Below are 23680 nucleotides of genomic sequence, written 5' to 3' on the forward strand. Positions count from 1 at the left end.
TAGCCTTTCAATACTTTGCGTATATATTTCATACCTCTAAACTCATTTGCATGTGTTTAAGTGTATTTTGTGTGTTTTGTTTGCAGACTGTATGTGTGTGTGATTCTTTAAATTCTGGTTTATGACAACTTGGTTCTTATTTTTTTTATATAGTTTTGACCATCATTTCACCATGGCAACATCATTAAGGTCAACTTGGGGCAGTCAGGCGACCAGACAGATCAGTCAGTGTTTTAAATTGCAAAGAGTGTTTATCGGACAATCACCTGAGAAATAAATTTGGCTTTAGACTTATGAAACTATGACTATGAAAAGACCGCCACACCAATTAACGCATCACTCCAATAACATTCAAAAGATATTGTCCATTCCACGCATTCTTCTTCTTTGTCAAATGATGATGATGGTCAGATTCAGGTGTGTTATGCCAGTAGTGCCCAATAAGCTCACTTCATTCTGGTGTGTTTACACAAACAATAAGCAGATTTTATATTCAGCACAATTACATATAAAGTCACTTCAACAGACCTGAGAAAGCATTAACTCAGACGTCTTACAAATCTGCATTATGATGTCATTATTTAGGCATCCTTTTGGTTTGATTATAACAATTAAATTGCAGCAAAATCTGTTTATTTTTGTCTCGTACCACTGTTGTAAACTAGATTATCACTTGCTCGAGTAACACAAGGCAAAAATTCACTCTGCATTTCATGTGAACACGGCATAACACCAAACCTGTAGTCTTCAGCACCAACTAACATTGACTCAAATTACATCACGTGAGGCAAGTTATCAGACAACAGGCTTTGATGTGCAATCAGTGAAACTCTCATTTAACTTTAACCATAACTGATAGAAATTATACTACAAAGTTGTAATACTCCATAATGACCCTCTCAGGATACATTTAGGCTTCTGAATCAGGTAAAGTTTTGTATTACACATGTAGCTGTGATAGTGAAGGGCTGAGGATGTTAAGGCAGCAAAGGTCCTCATAAGTACAACAATGTGTGTGTGTGTGTGTGTGTGTGTGTGTGTGTGTGTGTGTGTGTGTGTGTGTGTGTGTGTGTGTGTGTGTACTCTAAGTAGACCAGGACACAGAGGTAAACCAGGCAGTGATAAAGCGACTGGATAAATCTGCTCTCTATAAATCTCCTCCCTCCTTCTGTTCTTCTCATCTACCTTCTCCTCTCCATTTTCTCTCCATCATTGTATCATCACATCTCTCCTCTTGTTCATCCCTTTATCTCCATCCCTCCTTTCTCATTTCTTTCCCACTTCTACTCTTACATTTCATTCTACCTTCCTTTTCCTCCCTACTTAACTCCTTCCGTCATCCCTTATTATTCCTCTTTTACCCCTTCTTACCTTCATGTGCCTCTTTCTTCCCTTCCTCTTCAACCTCTCCTTTTCACACTCCCTCGCTGTTCCTCCCTCCTCCTTGCATCTATTTCTTCCTCATTCCCTGCCTCCTTATCTCTCCCTTCTTCCCTCCCGTCCTCCTCCACCTTTATTCATCTCTTCCAGTGTCCTTTGTTTCTCTGACTCACTTCTCCTCCTATAGTCTCATATCACATTTACCTCCCTCCCTTCCTCCTCGTCCCTCCTTTATTGCCCCCATATTTCTCCCTCTTCATTCATCTGCTTGTCTCTCACCTGTTTGTTTACTTCTAATTTTCTTCTCCTCTCCCAAAGTTTGCCTTTTGTTTTAGTCTAATATTCACTCTGCACCCATGGCACTGTGTCCCTGTTCTTTCTGCATCCTCATTTCTTTATTTATTTCCATTCCTCTGCTTCCCTGTTACAACACTTTAACAAGTGTCTCTTGACACTTATTGTCAACTAGCATGAGCTTGTTGTACTTTTCACTAGGATGAATCATACATATCATGAAAATATGTTGAATATTTATTACTGATGAATATATGGTTGGTATTCCTACAGTACAGCATGTTTGTGGCTGTACAATATAACCTGGAAGCAGAATGGCGAGTTTGGGAGACACTGCTGTGTATTTTACAGCTACAAATTTAAGAAGATATACAGTATACTGTTTGCAAATAATGGATACGTCATCCTAAACTTCTGAATTAGCCTTGGCGATATAAAATTAAACATGATGCATTAATTAAATTTCATCCAAAACATTTTTAGAACACAGACGTAGGATATAAAATGGAACAGACAGTCAGCAGCAGGAAGTGGTGTTTATAAAGGGAATCGTATCAATTGTTTTTGGGGGAATTTGGCAACAAGTCCAAGTTCTGCAGGCTTTGTTCATGCATCTGGGTGGTTATTAAAAGGGAGTGAACAGGATGAACCATTGCTTGTGATCTTAACTTATTTAGGAGACAATTTGGATTGTATAATCTTAATGTGGCAAACTGTGTGCTGCAGACATAATTCATTTTAAGTAAGAAGACAGGTGGATTTTTACATAAAAATCTGGCTGAGTGCAGCTTTAATGGGCTTAAAAGCCATTTAAAGTTTAAACTCATTTACTAAGTCAATATATCACGCAAGTATAATGCAAGTGTGTGTGTGTGTGTGTGCGCACGCCATTAATGTCCCCAGTGTAAAGGTTTCATTGAGAAAAAGCTGAGGCATGAAGGGTGAGGCGGTGCCCTCTCTCTAAACGGGAGTGGCTGGCAGCCAGCCAATCACACAGAGCAGGCGACCCTGAGTGACAGCTGGAGAGAGACAGAGAGAGAAAGAGTGTAAAGAGCTCTTAAGAAAAACAGAATGTCATCTACCACAAATGATGCAGTCACCCTTGAACCAATCAGGAAGAAGTACTCCCTTGCTCACTCATTCATTATTCCCTTCATAAACATTCACTAGTTGACTCTACAGGGAGCAGTAAACTGAGACACTCATCCTACCATCTTGCTTCCTGGCATCCAGCAGTGTAGTTACTGCATTGCATTCCCCTCGCCTCACCCTCTCCGTCCTGAAATAAAGCTGACACTAAGCCAGTGTGTAGTTTGTCTGTCCTGGGCTACTGTAGAAACACGGCGGTTCAACATGGTGGACTCACTGCAGGGGACCCACAGCATCTATAGACATAAAAGGCTCATTCAAGATGGTGAACATGGTGATTCTTATTTTCAAGTGTTTATACACTTTATGAAAACAGCACCCTAAATCTTACATACTGGACCTTTAACGTTGAAAATGTGTTTTTGTATGCATTAAAACATGTCTGCAGTGCATCTTTAATACTATCAGATACGTGTGGGATGTTAGCAGAAAATAGCGGTCAGTCAATTTTAGGCTATGAAGTGTAGTTTTGTCAATACTTGAATGCAACAGCAAGTTTTGCAACATAAAGTTTTACATTGTGTTGCATTATTTTATTTTTTGCAACAAACATTTGCCTAACCATTTAAGAAAGTACTTTTTTTTGGGATGATCTCTGCCACTAAGATTTATAATTTGTGCTTTTTGTGGTGAACCTTGTCCTGTCTCAACTTTTTTGGAACTTGTTGCAGGCATCAAATTCAGAATATATCTATATTTACAGAACAATAATAATTTCAATTGGAAAATAGGTCAAAAAGGATTTGCAAATCATTACTCGTTCATAATCTTTTTTTTTTTTGTATGTTTTACATAGCTTTAACCCATTTTTGGAACCTGGGTTGTAAGCTGAATGTCAGTGGACAGTGGACATTAATGTTATACAAAAACACAAATCCTGGCTGGAATGGAAGTTAGTGTTTGGCTCTGAGTTTCCCATTTACAGAGACAGGGCTGTGTACAACCACTCTATATTTTCTTCTAGTGCATACACAGAGTGGAAAGCTAGCGGACCGTGAGGAGAAGCATCCTAGAATCGCTTATCCCACTTTTAAGCTACTATGCTGTTTTCTATATTGATGGAAAACTCTAATGTCTTTTATTTCAAACTCACCAACTAAGCAACAATACACTCACATGATGTTATAAAATAATTAAACCCAGAAGCGAAAACGAACCTCTATGAAGGCTAAAACTTTGCTGCTTTAGATGGTGAATTGCATTCTACTAATTGCTTTTATTTGCAATGTGAGTGAGAAAAAAAAGACTCCCCAAATCTCCACCACTGCCATTATCTCCATGCTGTGCAGCCAAACCCCTAAATACACAACCATCCAACGAGGCCTTTTCTGCAAGCAGAGAAATGGCTGTGTCATTACAGGAAGATAGCTGTGACTAAGACTATTAGCTAATTGATAGGCTGACTGTGTTGGCCACTGCTGCGGCTGGCCATCCAGGCTGACACAACAAAACGAACACACCCAGCTTCTGCAATAATCATCTCAGACTCCAAGAGACGCCCACGAAATACTCGTGAAGTTTCGCTTGAAAAAAAGAAAAACGTCAAGTTTCTGACTGAGGCATCCCCTCCCTGCGGAATAAAAAGAATATAATTCTGTAACATTTATGTGCTGCACTTTAATTTTGAAAGTACATCTAAACTCGCAGCATAGAGGAAAAAAAAAAAAATAATTCGCTGAAAATGCAAACCTGCTCACACAAGCCAAAATGTTCTATTAGAAATGGTGTAGACGAAGCAGCAGCCAAATACCCCCTCCTGCTGGGCTACAACCCAAAATCCTCCACCTCTGAGCCCATGGTTTGATTTACAGCCCTTTCACTATAATAGTATATAAAGTGGAAATTGGAATTTGTTTCATAGCACTGTCCTCATACTCATACAATTCACCGGATGAGTATAAATGCAGCAAGCAGGCCACAATCTTGTTTAGAAAATAACCTCCTATGTCGGATACAAACACCAGGATCAAACCTTTCTGTTGGTGTTGTTGTGGAATGGTATGGGTTAAATGTTTTAATACAGCATGATGGTGTGTGTTAATGCATGAAGTACATGTATTTCCCTATGCGTGGTTTTGGAAAAGAATATTTGCTTAAACTGCTGCCTTTGTGCACAGTTCACTCCTCAGAGAAAACAAACACGCTCCCAATGGATTTCTCCTCATTAAAATAAAGGACGAATCAATGATTTCTAAACCTTCTATTTATCCAGGAATTTGCTGAGCAGTACATTTTTTTTCTGCAGAAAAGCTTTACAGTTGCTCATCTCTCACATTTTTATACCCTTACACATATTTACATCTGAAATCTCTTCACAAAAATCAACATTACTTCTGCATATGTAATTTATGTAATTGGTTTACCTTTGACTTTTTTGTGGTTGACATTTCAGTCATTTCAAATGTACCACTTATAAAACATCTGTTGAGAATAACTATTAGCAACACCTAGAGCCAGAAAACTTGACATGCTGTTGAATTTTAAACAAGGTCCTATGTGAAAGTATATTTGTTCCAATATAACATGAACAACAGTATATTGTGATGAAGGCAGCGTGGTGGTGGTGTCCATCTACTGTAGCTCTATGTGTTTGGTATGGTGGTCCTCTACTGACACTCTGTGGTCACAAGTGGTACTGGATAAATCTACACACACATTCACACACACACTTACTCAAGTAGTTTTGAGGTACCTACGCTTGATTTATCTGTTTAATTGAAATTTTGATTTATGTTTTCTACCTTATACAAACATGTGTATTGTTAACATTGAAGACATTGAACATGTCATATTCTATATTTAATATTTAAATTGAAAACATAAAATGAACACAGATGTGTCATAGACTCATGTTCTAAGTCAAATCATGTAAAGTCATTAAAACAGTGACTGGAGTTGAGTCTTAGTCACGATGACTTGAGTCCCCATATTAAAAGTTTACATTAAAGTGATGTGCATATTAATAATCCTCATATTAACAATATAATATACTTTATTTTGAAATGGACCCTTCGGCTAAATGAGCATTTGTACTTTTGGTATTTTAAGTATATTCTGATGCAAACACTTTTGTATTTGCAGGACTGGTCACACAGTCTCCTGCAGCCATTAATTGTTTTTTTTTCCTGTCATCAACCTAAAAACCACAACAGGAGCTATCAGTGGCTTTCCATGTGTGCATGTATATGTATCATCACAACACTTAAAGAGTAAAAAATAAATCAACTGTGCAACCCCTGCTTCTTACACGTGTGCTGAAGCCTTGATTGATTTTACAGAACCGTAATTACAGTGGTTCTTCTCTTTGCTGATGTTTCTTTGTCCACAATCTCCACTCTCCATCACTGCCTCATTCTCTATAATCAAAACTCCTCTGGTCATTACAATAAGTCCCTCACTATCACTTAATTTTTTCATTTTCCCTTAATCTCTTTTTTATATCCCTTTTTTCCCTCTGATGACTTTCACTTTCTTTAATTGCAGTGACCTCTTCTGAAGCTAAAGCTCATCATTTTGGTAACGTGGAGATTCAGTACAGTGAGTTTAAAAGAGTTTGCAAAATATACAGTTATTTTTGACTGCCCAGACTGATGTAGACTACTTCTTCACTTCTTAATAAACACACATCTTATAATCTAAAAGAGAAAGAAGCAGACAAAGAGTCAGTAGAGGACTGGTGAGAGAACTACAGACATGTCAACAAAGTAGTGACAAGTGGCTGTCTATGATTCTGCTATACAGTGGTGGACTGGTGGCCGTCTGAGGGGGAACTGTGGAAAAAATAAAAAGGGCACCAGCTGCATGTGGCGCAGCACCAGAAAGTCCTTTTATGGTGAAACAGTTTAAAAGCTTGTTTAAAATTAAAATTGTTTAATTATATGGGTCAGATTTTTATTTTTATTTTGTTCAGCCTTTTTAAGCTTTTATTTTTGACAGAGACAGCTGAAGAGTGACAGGAATGTGGGGAGAGAGAGATCGGGGAATGACATGTGGGAAAGAGCCACAGGTCGGATTCGAACCCCGGGCTGCCACGGCAAGGACTGAGCCTTTGTACATGGGGCGGCTGCTCTACGAACTGAGATAAACGACACCCCTTTGTGACTCAGATTTAAAGTATAACTACTACACTACAAAAAGGACACTTTACATCTCTTTCACTTGTTAACAAACCACTCTGACTCATAACTAAAGCAGCTCTTTTTACATAGTATGAGGGCAGAGCTTCCAGTTGAAGTAACCGTCTTTTGGAGACCATCCAAATTGCAATAATGTGAGTTTTTCTTGTTTTTTAGTCCCAGCTTGACCATTCCATTCAAAACATCCTGGAAGTGGCACTGCAATAGTGCTCCAAACCTTTGAAACTGGTTTTCCAATCCTTAAATCAAGTTCAGTGTGGCTGTGCATGTGTGGGCACAGAGCCTACCTGCGTCACAGTGTGTGTCAGCATGACGCATTTAATCCTGCATCCTATTGCTGTTACAAACATATGCAGACAAACACACACACACACACACACACACACACACACACACACAGAGGGAGAGGAAAAAAAATCGGATTTATTCCCTTGAACAAAACAAAATCAAACACACATCACAGATAACCACTTATCACCATCAACACAAGAGGGCAGCAGGTTCCCACATGAGGACCCCTTACACCTCCTTCTCACTTTGGCCTCTGTTTGTGTGTGTCTGAGTGGTTGTCAGTCAAACAACCATCAGACCTTTGATCAAAATGACTGACCAGTGGGATTTGTGTGCATGCGTGCGTGCGTGCATGTGTGTGTGCGTGTGTGTTTGCGCGCCTGAACCCGTGCATGCATGTGTGCATGTTTGGAGGTGGGCAGGGTTGAGGTGAAATAAAGGAAAGGAAGTAGGGTGAGTCACTGAGGATTTGGATGAAAGGGATAAATGACAGATGAAGGCTCCTGTGAGGTAAGCCCAGTAATTCAAGACTCTCCTTAGCAGGGAAACAAAAGCAAAACTCAAACATTTAAAACATTCTTTGTTCACATTTTCCTAAAAAAAGAAACCTCTTCACTATTGTGCAATTAACTGTGTATCTTTCTCTCAGAAAAAAGAAAGTAGTGCAACATTGTTTAACCGTGGCAAAACCTCTTTGGGACAAGGTCGTTCAGGAGTGCTAGACAAACACCACCATGTGACATCCAGCAGGAGCAGCTACAACCAACTGTTTAAATTAAAAGGACCAGTGTGTAGGATGCAGCTGCATCTATGTGTGTAGTTGCAACCCCCTTGCCTCACCCTCTCCTTCATAGCGTGAAGGAGAAACTACAGTAACCGTGACTCAAGCGCAAAACACATAAAGCTCCATTTATAGCCAGGGTTCAGTTTATCCATTCTGTATCTCGAAACATGGCGGTTCAACATGGGGACCCATAGCGACTGTGGATATAAAAGGCTCATTCTGAGATGGACATTCTTATTTTCAGGTGGTTATAATGACAACTTAGTTATGCATATTACATTCCATTTCTGCAATGATCTGGAAACAGAGCCCCCTAAATGTGACATGATGGAGAATACAAAAAGGGGAAATTGAAGGATTCAACCTTCAGTTTCAATGACTGTAAATGAAGTTTTGTTCATGCTCCTCTTGTGAATTACAGGTTAGGTTAATTCCAAAAAGAAGAAATGACATTTATATACACTACTAATGTGTTTTTCCAGCTACATTATAATGAGAAACATATTTGCTGCCTGGATGTTCACTAATTGTGTTTTTGGCTAGGTACCAGTCATTTTGTTCTCAGTCCTGTGTGTTGTTAGGTTTAGGCAACAAAACCACTTAAACTTTTACTAATTTGGGGGAAAAATCATTATTTCATTTAAATGTTAAAATGAAAAAATCTTAATGTTTGTACTACAAGTCATTATTAACTTTTATATTACAGCAAAACCACAATCTCTCCCCTATAATTCCACCTCATGCTGTCAGTGTTTAAACAATAAAAAAACAGAAGAATGCAGATCTCCACCAAGTGTGTCTGATGACATGTGGATGAGGTGTGTCTGGAGTGTACACATGAGAGCAGTGGAAATAAGGAGAGACCATATGTTGGTTACATTATCGAGGCGTCACCAGAGCAGAGTAGACTATGGGCTATATGGAGACAAACCTCAGACAATGAGGCATCAGCAGCCAGTACAAAGCTGAGCCGTCAGTAAAATAGAGTTTTTTCCTCTGTCCTTGAGCATATATCATAAATGTGCACAAAAACCTTTCGGCTGATGTTTCCAATAGTATGCAGATTAGCTGTGGACAGATGCACACACGACCAAAAGATAAAAATGTAATTATGCTTTGGTTGCTTCAAACAGATATTGTATCACAATAATGGATATTATAGAGAAAAGGAAGACAATGTGTTGTCAGTTATTTGTTCAGTATAAACATTTTGTGATTTGGCAGATAACAGTTAACAGATAACATTTTCTCAATATGTTGATAAATAAACCTAAACCAGACTTCACACAGTATTATAAATGAGTAGTAATTTATAGATTACAGGTTGCATATGTGATGCTCTTGCGACACACCTCACTCTGATCTAAAAATAAATTTACTCTTGAAAGTGAATCGACTGAATATACTTAAATTTACTCTATGACTTTCTGTAACTTTTGATTCATTGCAGCCAATCAGTATTGTGTGAAGAATCCTACAGTTATGTTAATATAGAAATTAATGTCATCACTGCTTAATATGCATACAGACACATCAATTTACAGTTGCTGTTAATCAGAAAACTAATTGTCAGACTGATAAGAAGAAAAGGAGGGAGGAGATACAGAGAGAGAGGAGAGTGGACAAGAAGGAAGAGAAGTGTGTATGGACAAAATAGAAAGAAAGGATAAAAAAAAGGTAAAGAGGAAAGGGTGACAAGAGATGAATGAATCAATGGGAGGTAAAAAGGAGTTGACGATTTAAGAGAGGAGAGAGGTAAAGAAGGAGAGGACTGTCGGGTGAATGGAAAGAAGTGGTGGAAGGAGAGAGAGGGAGAAGGAGGATAAATATTAAAATGAATGATGTGCACTGTCCAGTCAGAAGTGCAGCTGGCAGCAGAGTGGTGTCGCCGAGCCAGCAAAACAAACTGACTGATGCTGGCACTAATACAACACAACAGAAAGACAGTCACTGAGGGAGAGAGGGAGCAATGTACTGTAGACGAGGGGGAGGGACATTTTACTTTTCCACTTTATTATAATATGTCTCCAACTGCCATTCACACAACCCTGTCTCTGAAACGTTTAACACTTGCCAAATATGTTTAAGATAGCGTAATTGCAGTCCAATAAGTGTTGAAGTTATGGAGGTGGTCAGGGTGGATGATTGGGGTACAAACTTCAACACATAGAACAATGTATAGAGAAAGAAAAACTGTTCCTCTGACGTCATATGGTGCTATTTATGATATATCAAATTAGAGACTGATTGGTGGAAGAAAAATATTTACATTTGCTGTTAAAGGAAAATGTGTTGAACTTTCTGAACATGAGAAAGATCATCCAATAAGGACACTGCCTTAAATTAATTAAATTAAAAAAGGCTATACTGAGCGATATGAAATTATTCAACAGTTTTTTATTCAACAAATGAATCAGAAAATAAAGATTTACCATGTTTTTAACCTTATTTAGTTTACAGGTTAACATATAACAGATATCAAGTATTCAGAAATTACAGATTTTCAACATAATCAAAACTCAATTAAGCATTTGTTTATGACAATTAGCTCAATACAAATGCAGCATACCAGTGTGAGGCAGAATCAAGGCTTCAGACTTCAGTGTCTTTGGATGTTAACTTGTTTGCAACCTGTCTGATCGTATGACTGTTTGTGTCTCCTGTGCTGTCAGACTTGATTGTAGCTTCAGATGTCGCTCCCAGATATCAACAATTAACTTTGTGAGTACAGTTTTATCAAACTCATAAAGCTTACGATAAATGATGGTGAGCGCTATGAAATTAACACCACAGTTGTGATAAACTGAATTTGCTCTTCTTTCACATTATGGATTAAAAGAAAAACAATGCCAAAAAGACTAATTTTTCTGCTATCTTTTATCATTATCATTCAAGTACAGTAACAATAGTACATTTAAATTTTCTCCCTGTAAGCCGATTTATCGTGTGCATGTCTGAATGGTCACAACCGTCACTAAATTGTTTGTCTGGTTATGAAGACATGAAAAACTATTTATGATTTTATGTTTATTTTTATTATCAGTCTGAAATGAGTAAAAAAGAGAAAGTGTGTTCTGTCTGATCACACCATCACACAGACTGAGTGGTTTATGGGGGGATGATAGCTTTTGGCAAGAAGTTGTAGCTTTAGAGTGAGGGCACTGCAAATGGCTGCAACCCCCCCCCCTCTGAGGAGAAAGAGGAGGAGAGAGATGGACAGAGTGGAAAGATTAAAGACAAAAAGAAAGAAAGGAAAAGGAAAGAAAGTTTTGATTAATACTGTAAGAGTCCCATCATGACATTGCATGAATCAGAGTGGACTCGAGGTTTGTGGCGTTAAACCTTTTTGTTGTAATTCTCTATATAGGTGGGTTTCCTTCCATCTGTTTTTATGAGCATTTTTATTTTGAGCATAAAGTCTCAAGATATTGCAAAAAAATATTTACACTTTGCTGAAGTGGAAGACTTGATTTATAAATTAAAGCAAAATGACACACACAAGTGCAACGGAAACAGACTTAGTGAATTAACTGTGACATACATGAAGCATTGAGACTTAAACATTCACTGAAGCTTCTAGCCAAGAGATGAAATATAAAAGGACACATAATATAAGTATTGTGTTTTCAACATCAAATTTGAAAGCTCAGGAATTGGCAGGCTAGAGGGATGACTGGTGGTCGATTAATTACATCTTCTTGTTGTGCCCTCCTCTTCTGCAATGGTTTAATGACACTCGAATGGAAAATTAGCAGCACCAGCTGTTTATCTTGACAAACTAGCTCCTAATTAAACGACAGTGGAAGTGAAATCTATCAAAATTTTGTACATTTGGTTGCCTCTTCTCTGTCATATAATTTTCCAACTTGACACTGTTCAATAAATCACTCCTGGCAATACTGTAAGAGTAAAATAGTGTAAAAAAGGATAAAGTATATTAAATCTTATCTCCATGTGTTGCAACCAGGTTTCTTTGGGACAAGCCTCTATTCTCCATCACTGAACTGTCAGCATGTGCGTTGTTTGTACGAGGCAGCTGAATAGATTAGCCATGATTGATGTTAACCACGCTACGTGCACCACCCCAAGTGTCTTTGCTTATGAAATGACTAAAATCAGGTTCTCATGTCCACAAGCAAACAAATGAAGCTTTCCTCTTGATACACACAGAACTGGTGTGTTAATTACTAGTTAATTATTGTTAGTTATGCTGTTGAGTTTGTTTAATAAATATGTTGTATTAGGTAAGGAGAGCTTAAATGAAGAAGGATAGTGGTTAGTGATATCTCACATTTTAAAATAAATGAATCCACTGATTACGAAGTTCTCTTTGCTGTAGGGTTTGTAATTTTTTAAATCTCAGTGTTTTAATGAGGTTTGTCTCACTCCAATAACATCACATGATTCAAAAACAAAGAGACCTACAGGCACTTCCACTTCTAAATCACAAGCAGATTGCTATAAGTTTATTTAAACATGAATATTGCAATCTGCTATATTGTTGTGACAAAGACAAAAACTTCATTTCTCACTTCAGCATGCTTCCAGATAAATACATGAGACGGTCAACTCTTCCCACTGACCCTACCAATGCCTATTTTTGCCTCATGTTTTCCAAACCACAGGCGTTCTCAGCTTACTGTGACCTTTAGGAATGTCACTGCCTAAAAAATGCATCTACAGTAACTGAATGCTGGTGACAACAAAGAGGTTAAAGAAAGATGAGAATGACCAGGACAGTGTCTGGTTTGACCTTAAAGGCTGGCTTTAGAAAAAATGAAATAGGGTAAGGAAGACAAATGAGATGTTGCTTCTTACTCCCACAACAACCTACAGCTAACACAATTAGGTCCACATGATGTGTCCCATTAAAAAGTTTTATGACCCCTTGTGACTTTTTATAGAGCCCCAAATATGGCAAAATGTAATAAAAGGTCTTATCAAAAATATGTGTCTATAAATAATATCCAATAACCATAAAAAGAAGTATACAACTTTATAGTTTTCCTTTAATCTCCAGTCAACGGATAAAAATAGCAAAAAGGATTTTTTAAAAACTTTTATTCATGTTATACATGACTCAAGGGGTGGCAATGTCAATCTGTCGGTCGATGTTGACACCAATTGACAAAACTGGCACAAATTGGCATCCACTGACTTTTCCTCTTGCACCACCAGCAGGTCAAAGAGGTTGTTGTGGAATTGTGTAATGGCCCTGAAAGGTTTAGTGATGTTAGGCATGCTAATACTCTAAACTGGCATCAGCCATTAGCCCAAAGCACCACTAAGTAGAGTCTCTCAGAGCTGTGAACATGGCTCTGTACTTTTAGACTTTGTTCAGACTGCAAGAAAATTAGATTTATTCCACAAATAAGATCTTTAAGACAGACTGTCCGCACAGTTGTTTGCAAGTGATTAGATCGGATTTGTGCATCCAGACATTGCCAGTCATGGATTGTTGTGGAAATGACAAAGGCGCCAGTAACTACACTGGTGATTCGGCTTTCCAATGCACAAGCAGCTTTTGTCTGTTTAGAAGCTTCCTAGCACAAATTTATTTCAGTGTCTGTCCACAAAATGTTGCTCTCCGTGTCTTCCATACTGCTCTGCTAGGAGAAGCACGATTCTGCTCAGGCACTCCAACGCACTTGCATCATTCTGGATTTGATGTCGTCATTGTGTTATCGTTGTGCTGCATTTCAAAGACACTGATCTGACAGATATCCGATTTGAGTTTCAGAGCATCCAGACAAAAAAAAAAAACAAAAAAAAAATGGAATCACAATTCAAACCATCTCCAAATTTGGAGATGTGATTTGGATATGATTTGCATTTCATGTGTTTTTGTTGTTTTTTGCTTTCCAGATTTTATCAAATCTGTCTGGATACAATCTGGATACGTTATTCTTTACTTTGAGCTAATTGATAAAATAAACGACATTTAAACTTAATTTTAAAAAAGACACCAGTGCTTTCCCTTTTTTTTACCCTCAGTCTACCTCACAGGTTTCCAGTCTTACTAGTTTATGAGGCAGAGTCTGTCATCCTGACATACACTTACTTCTCCAAAACTGTAACCGTCCGCAGGGTACACCAAAAAACAGCATGAATTGTGAATAGAGCAGGTGCTGGTGCAGCTTTTTATTCCCCCGTTTCAGATGGATTTCTACTGACTGTGAAAACAATCTATAAACTACCAACCACAATAACACTATTAGTACCTTTTTACTATTATGTTACTAGTGCTACTATTATATCACAAAATTACTACACTAGTCTTAGTGGGTAATAACTATATTTTCTCATTACATCATGTCCTTGTATCATTGCTAAACTTTCAGATTTTTCTGTTTCTTGTGCTGTTGCCATATTCCCTTTTGGGGGATCTATTCCATCATGTTTAATCTCTTCTTAATTTCCCGATATGTTATTTTTCTATTTGATTAAATTCACCAGTTTTTGGCAACATATGGAATCTCTGAGTTCTTCCAGTAATTAAGTGATTGAACTGAACCGGCGCCAGAGACAGCAGAGACAGGTGATCTAGAAAAATCCGTAAACATGCTCTCAATCACAGTTAGAGAGGACAGATGAGCTGCTGTAGTCATTGGTTCTCTTGCAGTATATGCCATTTGGGTGTGATCAACTGGTCGGCATAGACTACCTTAGAGACCGGAGGGGACATTAAAAGAGAGGGACTGACAGAAGCAGAGAGCGGCAGACAGTCATACAGGACCAGAGGGTAATAAAATCTGTCTAACCTATCGGCAATCTTTCCATCCATGGATCGACTGCATGACAGGGTAAGTGGGGTTTTAACCTGTCATGTCTAATAAAAATCAGCTTAGTCCCCCCGCCCCAGGCTTCGCTGACACACCTGGTCTGATCTGCATCTGGGTCAGCGGCAGTCTCGCTGCCCGTCTTTCTGCTTGTTTGTCTGTCAGTCATCTAAAACAAGGCATTATAAAGTCTCTTTCTGTCACCAACCCCTGCCTCTGTTACTAAGCTCAGGACTCGGCAGGCTCAAGGACACAGTGTGGTGGGAAGAGCCCAGTTTTGTGAGTCAACTCAGGTAACATTTAGAGCACCTGTTCTTAGCTGTGTGGCATCATGGGTGAACAGTCTGCAGGTTCTCATTGTAGCCAAAGTCTCTTTGATTTCACTGATTACTTCTGTTACTGAAGACATGTTAGTCAAAGCACAATTAAACTGTAGAGTTTAATTGCAAGAAAAACCTGCAGACTCTCGTTCTTCTGTGACTCACTATGGAGAGATACAAGGAGTTCACTTCTGTTCTAAAAAATATATCTCACATATATAAACTACATTTTTCTTTGGTGGCATCCAGGTTATAAAAAAATAATAACAATGGATACTAACTTCCATATCCCCCCTCTCTATATATAATATATTACAATATTATACATTTAGATGTTTCAAAGTCTGCATGACTAAGAGGAAAAAAAAAAATCATCAAATCAAATCTTTGTTTCAAATAAAATTTAATTCTTAGTTCTTAATTCTTAAGACTTTTCTTGCCTTGGTGGCAACATTCTCCACAGTATGTGATTATCAAATCTACAAATGCAGCCTCTGGTGTTAAAGAAAACATTATTTTCCTGAGCTGTCTTTCAGAGAGACACAATCGATGAAAACACAAAGATATTGATTTTCTTAGTTGTTTGAATCACTTTTGCACTAAAGGCTCTAGCACTATTTGGACAGGATGTATTGATCTTGCAATAAATCTTATAGCTTCCAATTTTTTAGGGCCAAAGAGCCAAAGCACACATACTGAAAAGGGTCTACTGTTGATGTCTTGAGATGCTTTGAAAACTCACATATCAAAGTGCTGAATGCCAGATGGCTTTTATAGCTGTGAGATGCTTGTACTTGACATGCAATCTAATATGACTCCTTTGCAGCACTACCAAGTTAAAACATTAACCAAAATGAAGACTTTATCTACACCCTGTATTTGATAATTATGGCTATGAACTGGGACCTTGTTAGGACTGCTAGATCCCAGATATGATTAGCGCAATTAGTTTTGAACAATAGTAATTATGTTTTTATGGCTCTTCCACTGTCTCTAGGTAACCTGCACAGAGCCCTATGTTAGGTAGGTACCAGATAAGCTGACAGAGTTTTGCACATATGGGATATGAGGTGTGCAGGATAATGAATAATGTCTCTATGGAAAAGATTTGGTGCAGCTGGGAGGGTAAGAGGCAGATAGAGGGATGAACATATAGATAGAAATGTGGAGGGAAAGCACTCCTTGATGTTCTGACACAAGCTGATTAGCTGATACCGCGCTACAAATTACTGTCAGTGTCAATTCAGCAGCAGCAAGCTGTTTTGAACAAATAAGCCCTGAAAAACATTATGAATGCTACTTAGCCAGGTTCTCTCTTTCCTTTCACCAGCTATGCTCCCATTCATAAAGACTATGAATTTATGGGTGTCCAGATTTCCAGAAATAAATTCAATAAAACATTTCTGCGTGGGAAGTTTTAGTTGACTGGAAGATCTAGTTTGGATGGACTTGACACTCCCACTTAAGTAAGTGGAGGAGTCAGCTATGACTCCCATACATATAATCACAGATAATATTTTGTGTGCCACTTTAGGCCAGCAGAAACCAAAGCAAAGAAAATAATAATATATTCAGCCGTTAAGTCAGTTCACTGTGAATCAATGTCAGACAAAGTCAGCGACAATGATTTTGCCCATTAAACTGCTCAAGTGTTCAGAATTTCTTACATGCCTGTTTCCCAACTTCTGAACATATATTGGCTGATGGATAAAAGCACTGGCAGCCATTCTGAGAAATTGGAAACCAAGTATTGGCCCTTGGTTACCATCAGTGGCAACCACTTTTAAAATTATAAAAAAAAAAAAAATAGGGACAAGCTCTGAAACACCAAAACAAACAGATTTTTAACATGTTTCATTAGCGATCCTATGTTATGGAACAAGGCAATACACACACAGTGCGTTGCTGGTTCATTTGCTCGGGACATTTACTGGTGTACACACAAATGAATTTGCTTAAATGTAGACTGAAAAGATCGATCATGATTTTCTTTGGTTACTGTAATGAAGATTTTAAACGCTCTTTTATGTCACATTTTAAGCAGATGTATAACTGCATCGTGTCTTAATAACTGTAAATATAAAGTGATCAAATGGTGGTCTGTGCCTACTTCCCAACCTGGCAACTACTTAGTTGGGCAAGTTAGTATTAAGACCTAAATATTTAGACACATTTGTCGTATCAAACTGACACATGAAAAATGTGAGACATGAAATTTCAGAAACGTTTGAAAAATTTGAATATTGTCACCAATGGCCATAACATGAACCTATGGGATGGGAGATCCAGGAGACTTCCAAACAGATTTATTTATTATTATTGAGTAAAATTCAGCTCTTTCTCTTCATAACTATTTAGAACTGTTTGCCTCAGCTGTAAAAAGTAAACTGTACTCACTCCCACTGTTTCCTTATGGCCTGTGGTGTGTTGTGCAGCTTGTGTGCTTGGTGCGCTAGGATGACATCACGGTGGTCCACCAGTCCTCCCCTCCGGCGGATGAGCGGGACTGTGGGGTCATTGCTGTTGGAAACCAGGGACAAAGAGCCCCGGCCAGAGCGAACCCCATAGCCACCACCTCCACCAGTAAAGGGCACTTCTCTGTACTGCTCCACCCGGACGTCATAAACAGCGTGATAGTAGGTGGGGTTGGGGCCCACGCTGCTCCCGCTGATTGGGGGAGGGTGGCACCGTAGTGGCCGTTGGAGACCCTGAGAGGAGGAGGAGCAGGATGCAGTCTGGGGCCACACCACCGAGCCACCATGGTCCTGATAGAGGGGGGACAGCATGGAGCTGAAGGAGGAGGAGATGGAAAGAGATGAGACAGGAGAGGAAAGTGAAGAAAACAGGGGAGAAGGGAAAGAGAGGGGAGAGCAGTGGATTAATTAAAATAATATTCATAAACACCAGATATAATGCTAAAATGATGAATGGATTAATTAATTCCTCCATCAAAAGACAAAGCTATGCAGGTATTCTTTTAACTGTTCCTAAAACAAAAATCAGCATTTGACATCTGGGTCTCTGCGAACTTGGTCAATTTCCCTTTGAGTCCAACAACGTTCGTAACTCTCTGAAATGATCAATTCCATGAACATGAGCACTTCGCACAGCGACTGGAGCCACTGGTGTGGAGGCGTGAAGTGGGGGAGAATACTACATATTATTATCACCATCACTTATCATGTGCACTACCCAGTGCAACACCATGAATGCCTTCAAGGTGAGACTGTCTGAAAGTGTGTGCTGTTATAGCCACACTATGTGATTTATTGCGTGGAGATGACAAAGATGCAAATAACAGACTACTTCAAGAGAGATTACGGAGGCAGTGGAAAGCAGCCAGGATGAGGCTATGACGAAAAGCTTGGAGTGTTCAGAACAGGAACAGGAAAACTTTTAACTTCAGACACAGTTGGACAACATGTCATACAACCTAGTCTGTCTCAAGCATCAGGGCTGCAACTGATGATCGATTAATCTGTTGATCAATTTATCAATTAATTGATTTGTTTTTTTTGTCCATAAAATGTCAGAAAATTAGGAAAAATGTTGGTCACTGTTTCCCAACGACCAAGTGACTTCCTCATATGTCTTGTTTCGTCGACAATCCCAAGGATATTCAGTTTATTGTAATAGAGGACAAAAAAAAACAACAAAAAAACCCCATAAAATATTCACATTTGAGAAGCTGAACCTGGACATTTATTTCTTAAAAAATGACAGTTAATATTTTTTCGATTAATTTAATGATTGACAACTAATCGGTAACCATGTGGTTTAGAGCTGCAGCATTTGATAGTACTGGAAAATGAGAGACAGCTACAAAGTTCAAATTCTATTTATTCTGGCAGGGTATACGTTGGCCTCGGAGGAATAAATCAAGAACTGAGTATTTCATTATCACCAGCTGCAGTCCTCCAGTTATACCCATAATAATCAAGTGGTTGGCTCTTTTATTGGTATATTGGTAGACTGGACTTTGTGGAGGTAAAACAAACATCAGTGAACATGAACAATCTGCTCACAATCTCTAAAAATGTTTTCTATTCTTTTTTTGTGACTGTTGACCAAAGTATTTGCAGACACAGACTGCCAGAGACAGAGAGACAGAATCCTGAACGTAGAGTCAGGAGGGAATCAGTTCAGAGAGTACAGAGTTTATGAATGGAAAACGGATGAAGGGATAGATGGAAGGAAGGAAAAGATGGCTGAAGGACGACTGAGGTGGACAGAGAGAAGATTCTGGAGGAAAAGGGAGAAAAGAAAATGGGATTTAGAGAGAAAAGAAAGTTGCAAATTAGTAAAAAAGGAGGTATAAGAGAACAAAAGGACGAAGTAATGGAAATACACTTCCCTAAATCCAGTGCTGACTCATCATAAAAAGAATAATAAAACAACAAAATGCATGTGATAATAGCTGTTGAGTGAGAGGACAAGCTGCTCCTGAAGATACTCACTTTATAAACACCAAAAATTAGTTGGCATTAGCACTAGAATGGAACATAATAAAACAGATATTGTTCCATAAGCCACGAAAACCACTCAGAACAAAGCTTTAGCAGCATTGCAACTTCAGCAGTGTTTCAACAATAGAGTATCTTCAGAAGCAGCTTGTCCAGAAAACAATTTTCTAGTATTTACTGAACATGTATTTTAAGATAAGGCACTTCTGTTAATACAACAGGGGAATGGACATAATTCAGATTTTATGTAAAGGGAAGCAATTCAAGTGCTTCTACATCAAGGGAGTAAAGGGTATACCTAATTACGTTCATATTGGACAAATCTGCACCATTTATATCCAGTGCCAATGTTCAGTAACATATCATTATCAGAAGTGGAATAACCTTTATTGTGCATGATGGAAATAAGGGTGTGGAGGACTGGTGGGTGGGTGTGCAGCACATTTACATGTGGGAGACTGGAGATTTGTTTACCATCACAATCTAAACATCAGTATTATATTTCCCTTAACCACAATCTCTTCATACCATAAACCATATCGTACTTGTCATACACAGATTTTGTAAAAACAAACCAGATTTTAAAGTTTGGCATTGGAGATTAAATGAGCAATATGAGACATGGCCAGATTTATAGTTCATGAATGTATAAACATTAAAAATTGAACCATTATTATCACTGTAGCAACATTTATTCTGTCCTCACTTGGCAAGGATTTTTAAGCATGTCTAACTTTAACGAATGTTGAAGAGTGTCATTACATTGAGTGAGGAATGAAGAGAAATGCTGACCCTTATTATACTTGTAAGATTACAGAATCATCATTCTGTGTCTTTTCTGGCAGGTGTGCTGGTACCGTCACTTTGGCAGCTAACCTGGTACCTGTCTTTGGGCTGTACTGTAAATATCATTGATAGCTGGGAAAACAGGGACATTACAACATTAACAACTATGAACTCCCTCACGTCTTCTCACCTTCTACTTAATCCGCTGTGAACTTCTAGTACGTATCAAGCAAGTGAACTCAAGGTCAGGACACAATAAATTGTCCTGAATGTCACATGTAAGATGAGGTGCTTTTGTGACTTCCTCACCTTTTTCTCTCTGAATTATTAATTTCCCCTCATACATTTATTCTTCTGTACCACTTCTGTTCCTCTTTCCACTGTTTCATGTTTGAATTGATGAACCTTTGAGGATTTGGACAGCTGGTCAATTTAATTACAGTTTGTAACTTCGACCTTTGCAAGGTGCTTTGCCTTCTCTCAGCTTAATACCAAATAAGTTTATGCCAGGGTACAATCTGAAAAAAGTCATAATGTCTTGCCCTTGGTAAAGAATAAACAATATGAATCCACATAGAAAAGGGGAGCGTTAATAAACCAGGCATTTAATAAAAGTATAGAGGACAAACAACAATGAGACGTATGGAGAGAAACTGAGGAAAGAAAAGAGGGGTGGACGGGAAGATAAAGGGGAAACACTCTTAATTAAACTTCTGCAAAGACTAATGACACTAACCTGGCATTTCAATTTTTAGTACGTAATTACAAAACATGCTTCTGGTTTGCGTATATGTGTTCAGGTGCGTTCGTGCGTGCGTGTATGTGTGTGTGTGTGTGTGTGTGTGTGTGTGTGTACAAACGTATTGGAAAAAGCATTTTTCCTCACCAGTTATCTGCTGAGAGTGCATTACACATTATTTCTTCCTGACATGGTGTAAAGCGAAAACTAATTCACAGAGACAGGCGCACACACACAGATTTACGCTCACACACTGCAGGTACAATGATGAGACATACTGCTATGGTAAGGACTTTGCTGGGTGATTGAGGGTATGTGCGTGTGTGTGTATATGTGTGTGTGTGTGTGTGTGCGTATGCCGCAGGGCTTGAATAACACAGGTCTAGTTGTATTAGTGATAGCAGCAGAGAACACACAGACTCAGGACCATGCACATAACACAGAGCAAGGGCAAACTACAGAACTAACATGGACACAGAGGACGTAGGAGGAGATTATGAGGAGAGACAGAGAGGTTGATGGCCAGATAAAGAGGAAGGAGGAGGGTGATTGGGTAACAGATGAGAAAAACATAAGAATTTGGGAAGTGGGGGGGCAGAAAACATGCAAACAGCATTTACCCTGAAGCCACAATGGTACAATGGAGAGAGCATTTTAATAAAAAGGTACAGAGGCAGCAAAAACCAGCAGAATGAGAGAAAGAGTGGGAGAGATTGGGGGACATGACAGGGCTGGAAGAATGACTAATTGCTGAGAGAGAAAGACAGAGCAGAGCTATGCAGATGAAGCAAAATCCTTTCTCGCTTTAAGTCATTGTGTCTCTCTCTCTCCCTCGAGGAATTGACAAGCAGAGGGGACGGGGAAGGTTTTGCACGTCTGGTTTAGCAGGAAACTACTAAAGCTTTACATGCTGTAGATACACAGTACAGACCTGTCTGTGCAGCCCTGCTCACAGCCACACACTGAGCCTACATGTGGGGATAACAGTCATCCATCTTTTGGACAATTTGAAACTGGGGACCAAAGCTGATTGATAGATTAGTCAAATGCATCGACAGGAAATTTGCTATGACACAACCCAAAAGACAGTGTCATCTTTGTAGTACTGGTTAAATAACATATTTCAAAGATCTAACAAAATAATTTTGTTTAGTTTTTCATTGTTATTCAGCACAAAATAAGCACTTGAAAGATGACACATTGGGTGCTGAGGACAAGAAATTGTTATTTATCCTAATTACATATTATGCATAAAATTTACACAATCGTTGCACATCTCCTAATGATGCCATTCCTCGGTCAATAAAACCCTACAAAAATCTCATTTTTGCTGACTCTAAATATCAAATTGCATTTCTTCTGTTATTTCTTATCATGTGTTTTTTAAACACTAAAGTTCTATTTAAAGTACTACAATAGAAGTTGGTTGGTTTTACAGACTACACACTTTATTTACTTCTGGTCACCTTTAAAGAAGTCCATGCTAATGGTTATAAACCCTGAAGTCTACTTCAGGGTTTATAACCATTAGCAATGTTAGGTAGTGTAGCACCAACTTTAGCCTGAACTAATCTCACACCTTAACTAATGTCAGGTAGCTATTTGTCTCATGATACCAAAAAAATCAGAGATTTTAGCAGCTAGCTAGGTATCATACTGTATGATATCATTTATGAATGCAAAGCATTTCCTTCAATGGCAGTGAGAATTGGCCGCTAACAAACCTATGGCCCTTACTTTAAGGACACATCTTACCTGAGACAAACCACTCCCTCCCATTCTCCTTCATAATGAAACAAAAGTGAAGATAACTATTTCAAACATATTACAAAATATCCCCTCAATAAAAAACTGATGACTCAAAAGCCATGTTCATTTTGTGCTTAAAACAAAGAAGTGTAATTAAACTGCTCAGTTGGCAATTGGCCAGGGAACTGTTATCACACACTTAACTGAATAAATTGATTCATCCTGCTGACTCCTGATACATCACTGATGTCAGAGCCTTTAGTTTCCAACGTGACACCAATAAAAATGACGGAGGAGACAAACAGCCAGACTCACCTCACTAAATTTAATATGACTCGCCCTCAATTTGTAATTGTGATTTAATTCAAAGTCATTTTTATGGGATGTTTCCAGTGTTCGGTCCTGTCCCTTTAAGCGAGCTGAAAATAAAGTAATAATACTTGCATGATTACAATTATAATACGCGTTACTTACAATGTGTGCAGATACACAGCTGTTTCAGAAAAGGGGAACGGTAAAAGGGGAGCCTAGGTTTTGGTGCATTTAAGAGGGACAGAGAAGAAAAACAGGGAGCAATGCCTCAAAGTTACAGAAGCAGGACTTTGTTTGGAAGGTCACTGAACTGAATCCCTGGGCAGCACTGGGAAAATTTGGCCTGGGAAAGTGGATGAGTAAAACCTTTTCCTGCTGTTGAAACAGTCCTGAGCAACTACTTGGACCATAATTTCTCTAAATTTACTGTGAAAAACCCCCTTTTCATCAATACAGTCCAGAGTGGCAATTCAGCAGAGGTAGAGCTGACTGGCAAAG

At 38.6% G+C, this 23680-nt stretch overlaps 1 protein-coding gene across 1 annotated transcript in view; it reads right to left on the bottom strand.

Moving 5' to 3' along the window:
* Positions 1-23680, bottom strand: part of cacna1ab (calcium channel, voltage-dependent, P/Q type, alpha 1A subunit, b) — a 166818-nt gene that overhangs the window by 136983 nt on the left and 6155 nt on the right. The window contains exon 2 of the mRNA XM_027282430.1: positions 17531-17923. Coding sequence (XP_027138231.1) covers positions 17531-17923 — 393 coding nt within the window. The remainder of the gene's footprint in view (positions 1-17530; positions 17924-23680) is intronic.

Source organism: Larimichthys crocea, chromosome X (genome assembly GCF_000972845.2).
Source record: "Larimichthys crocea isolate SSNF chromosome X, L_crocea_2.0, whole genome shotgun sequence".
NCBI lineage: Eukaryota > Metazoa > Chordata > Actinopteri > Sciaenidae > Larimichthys > Larimichthys crocea.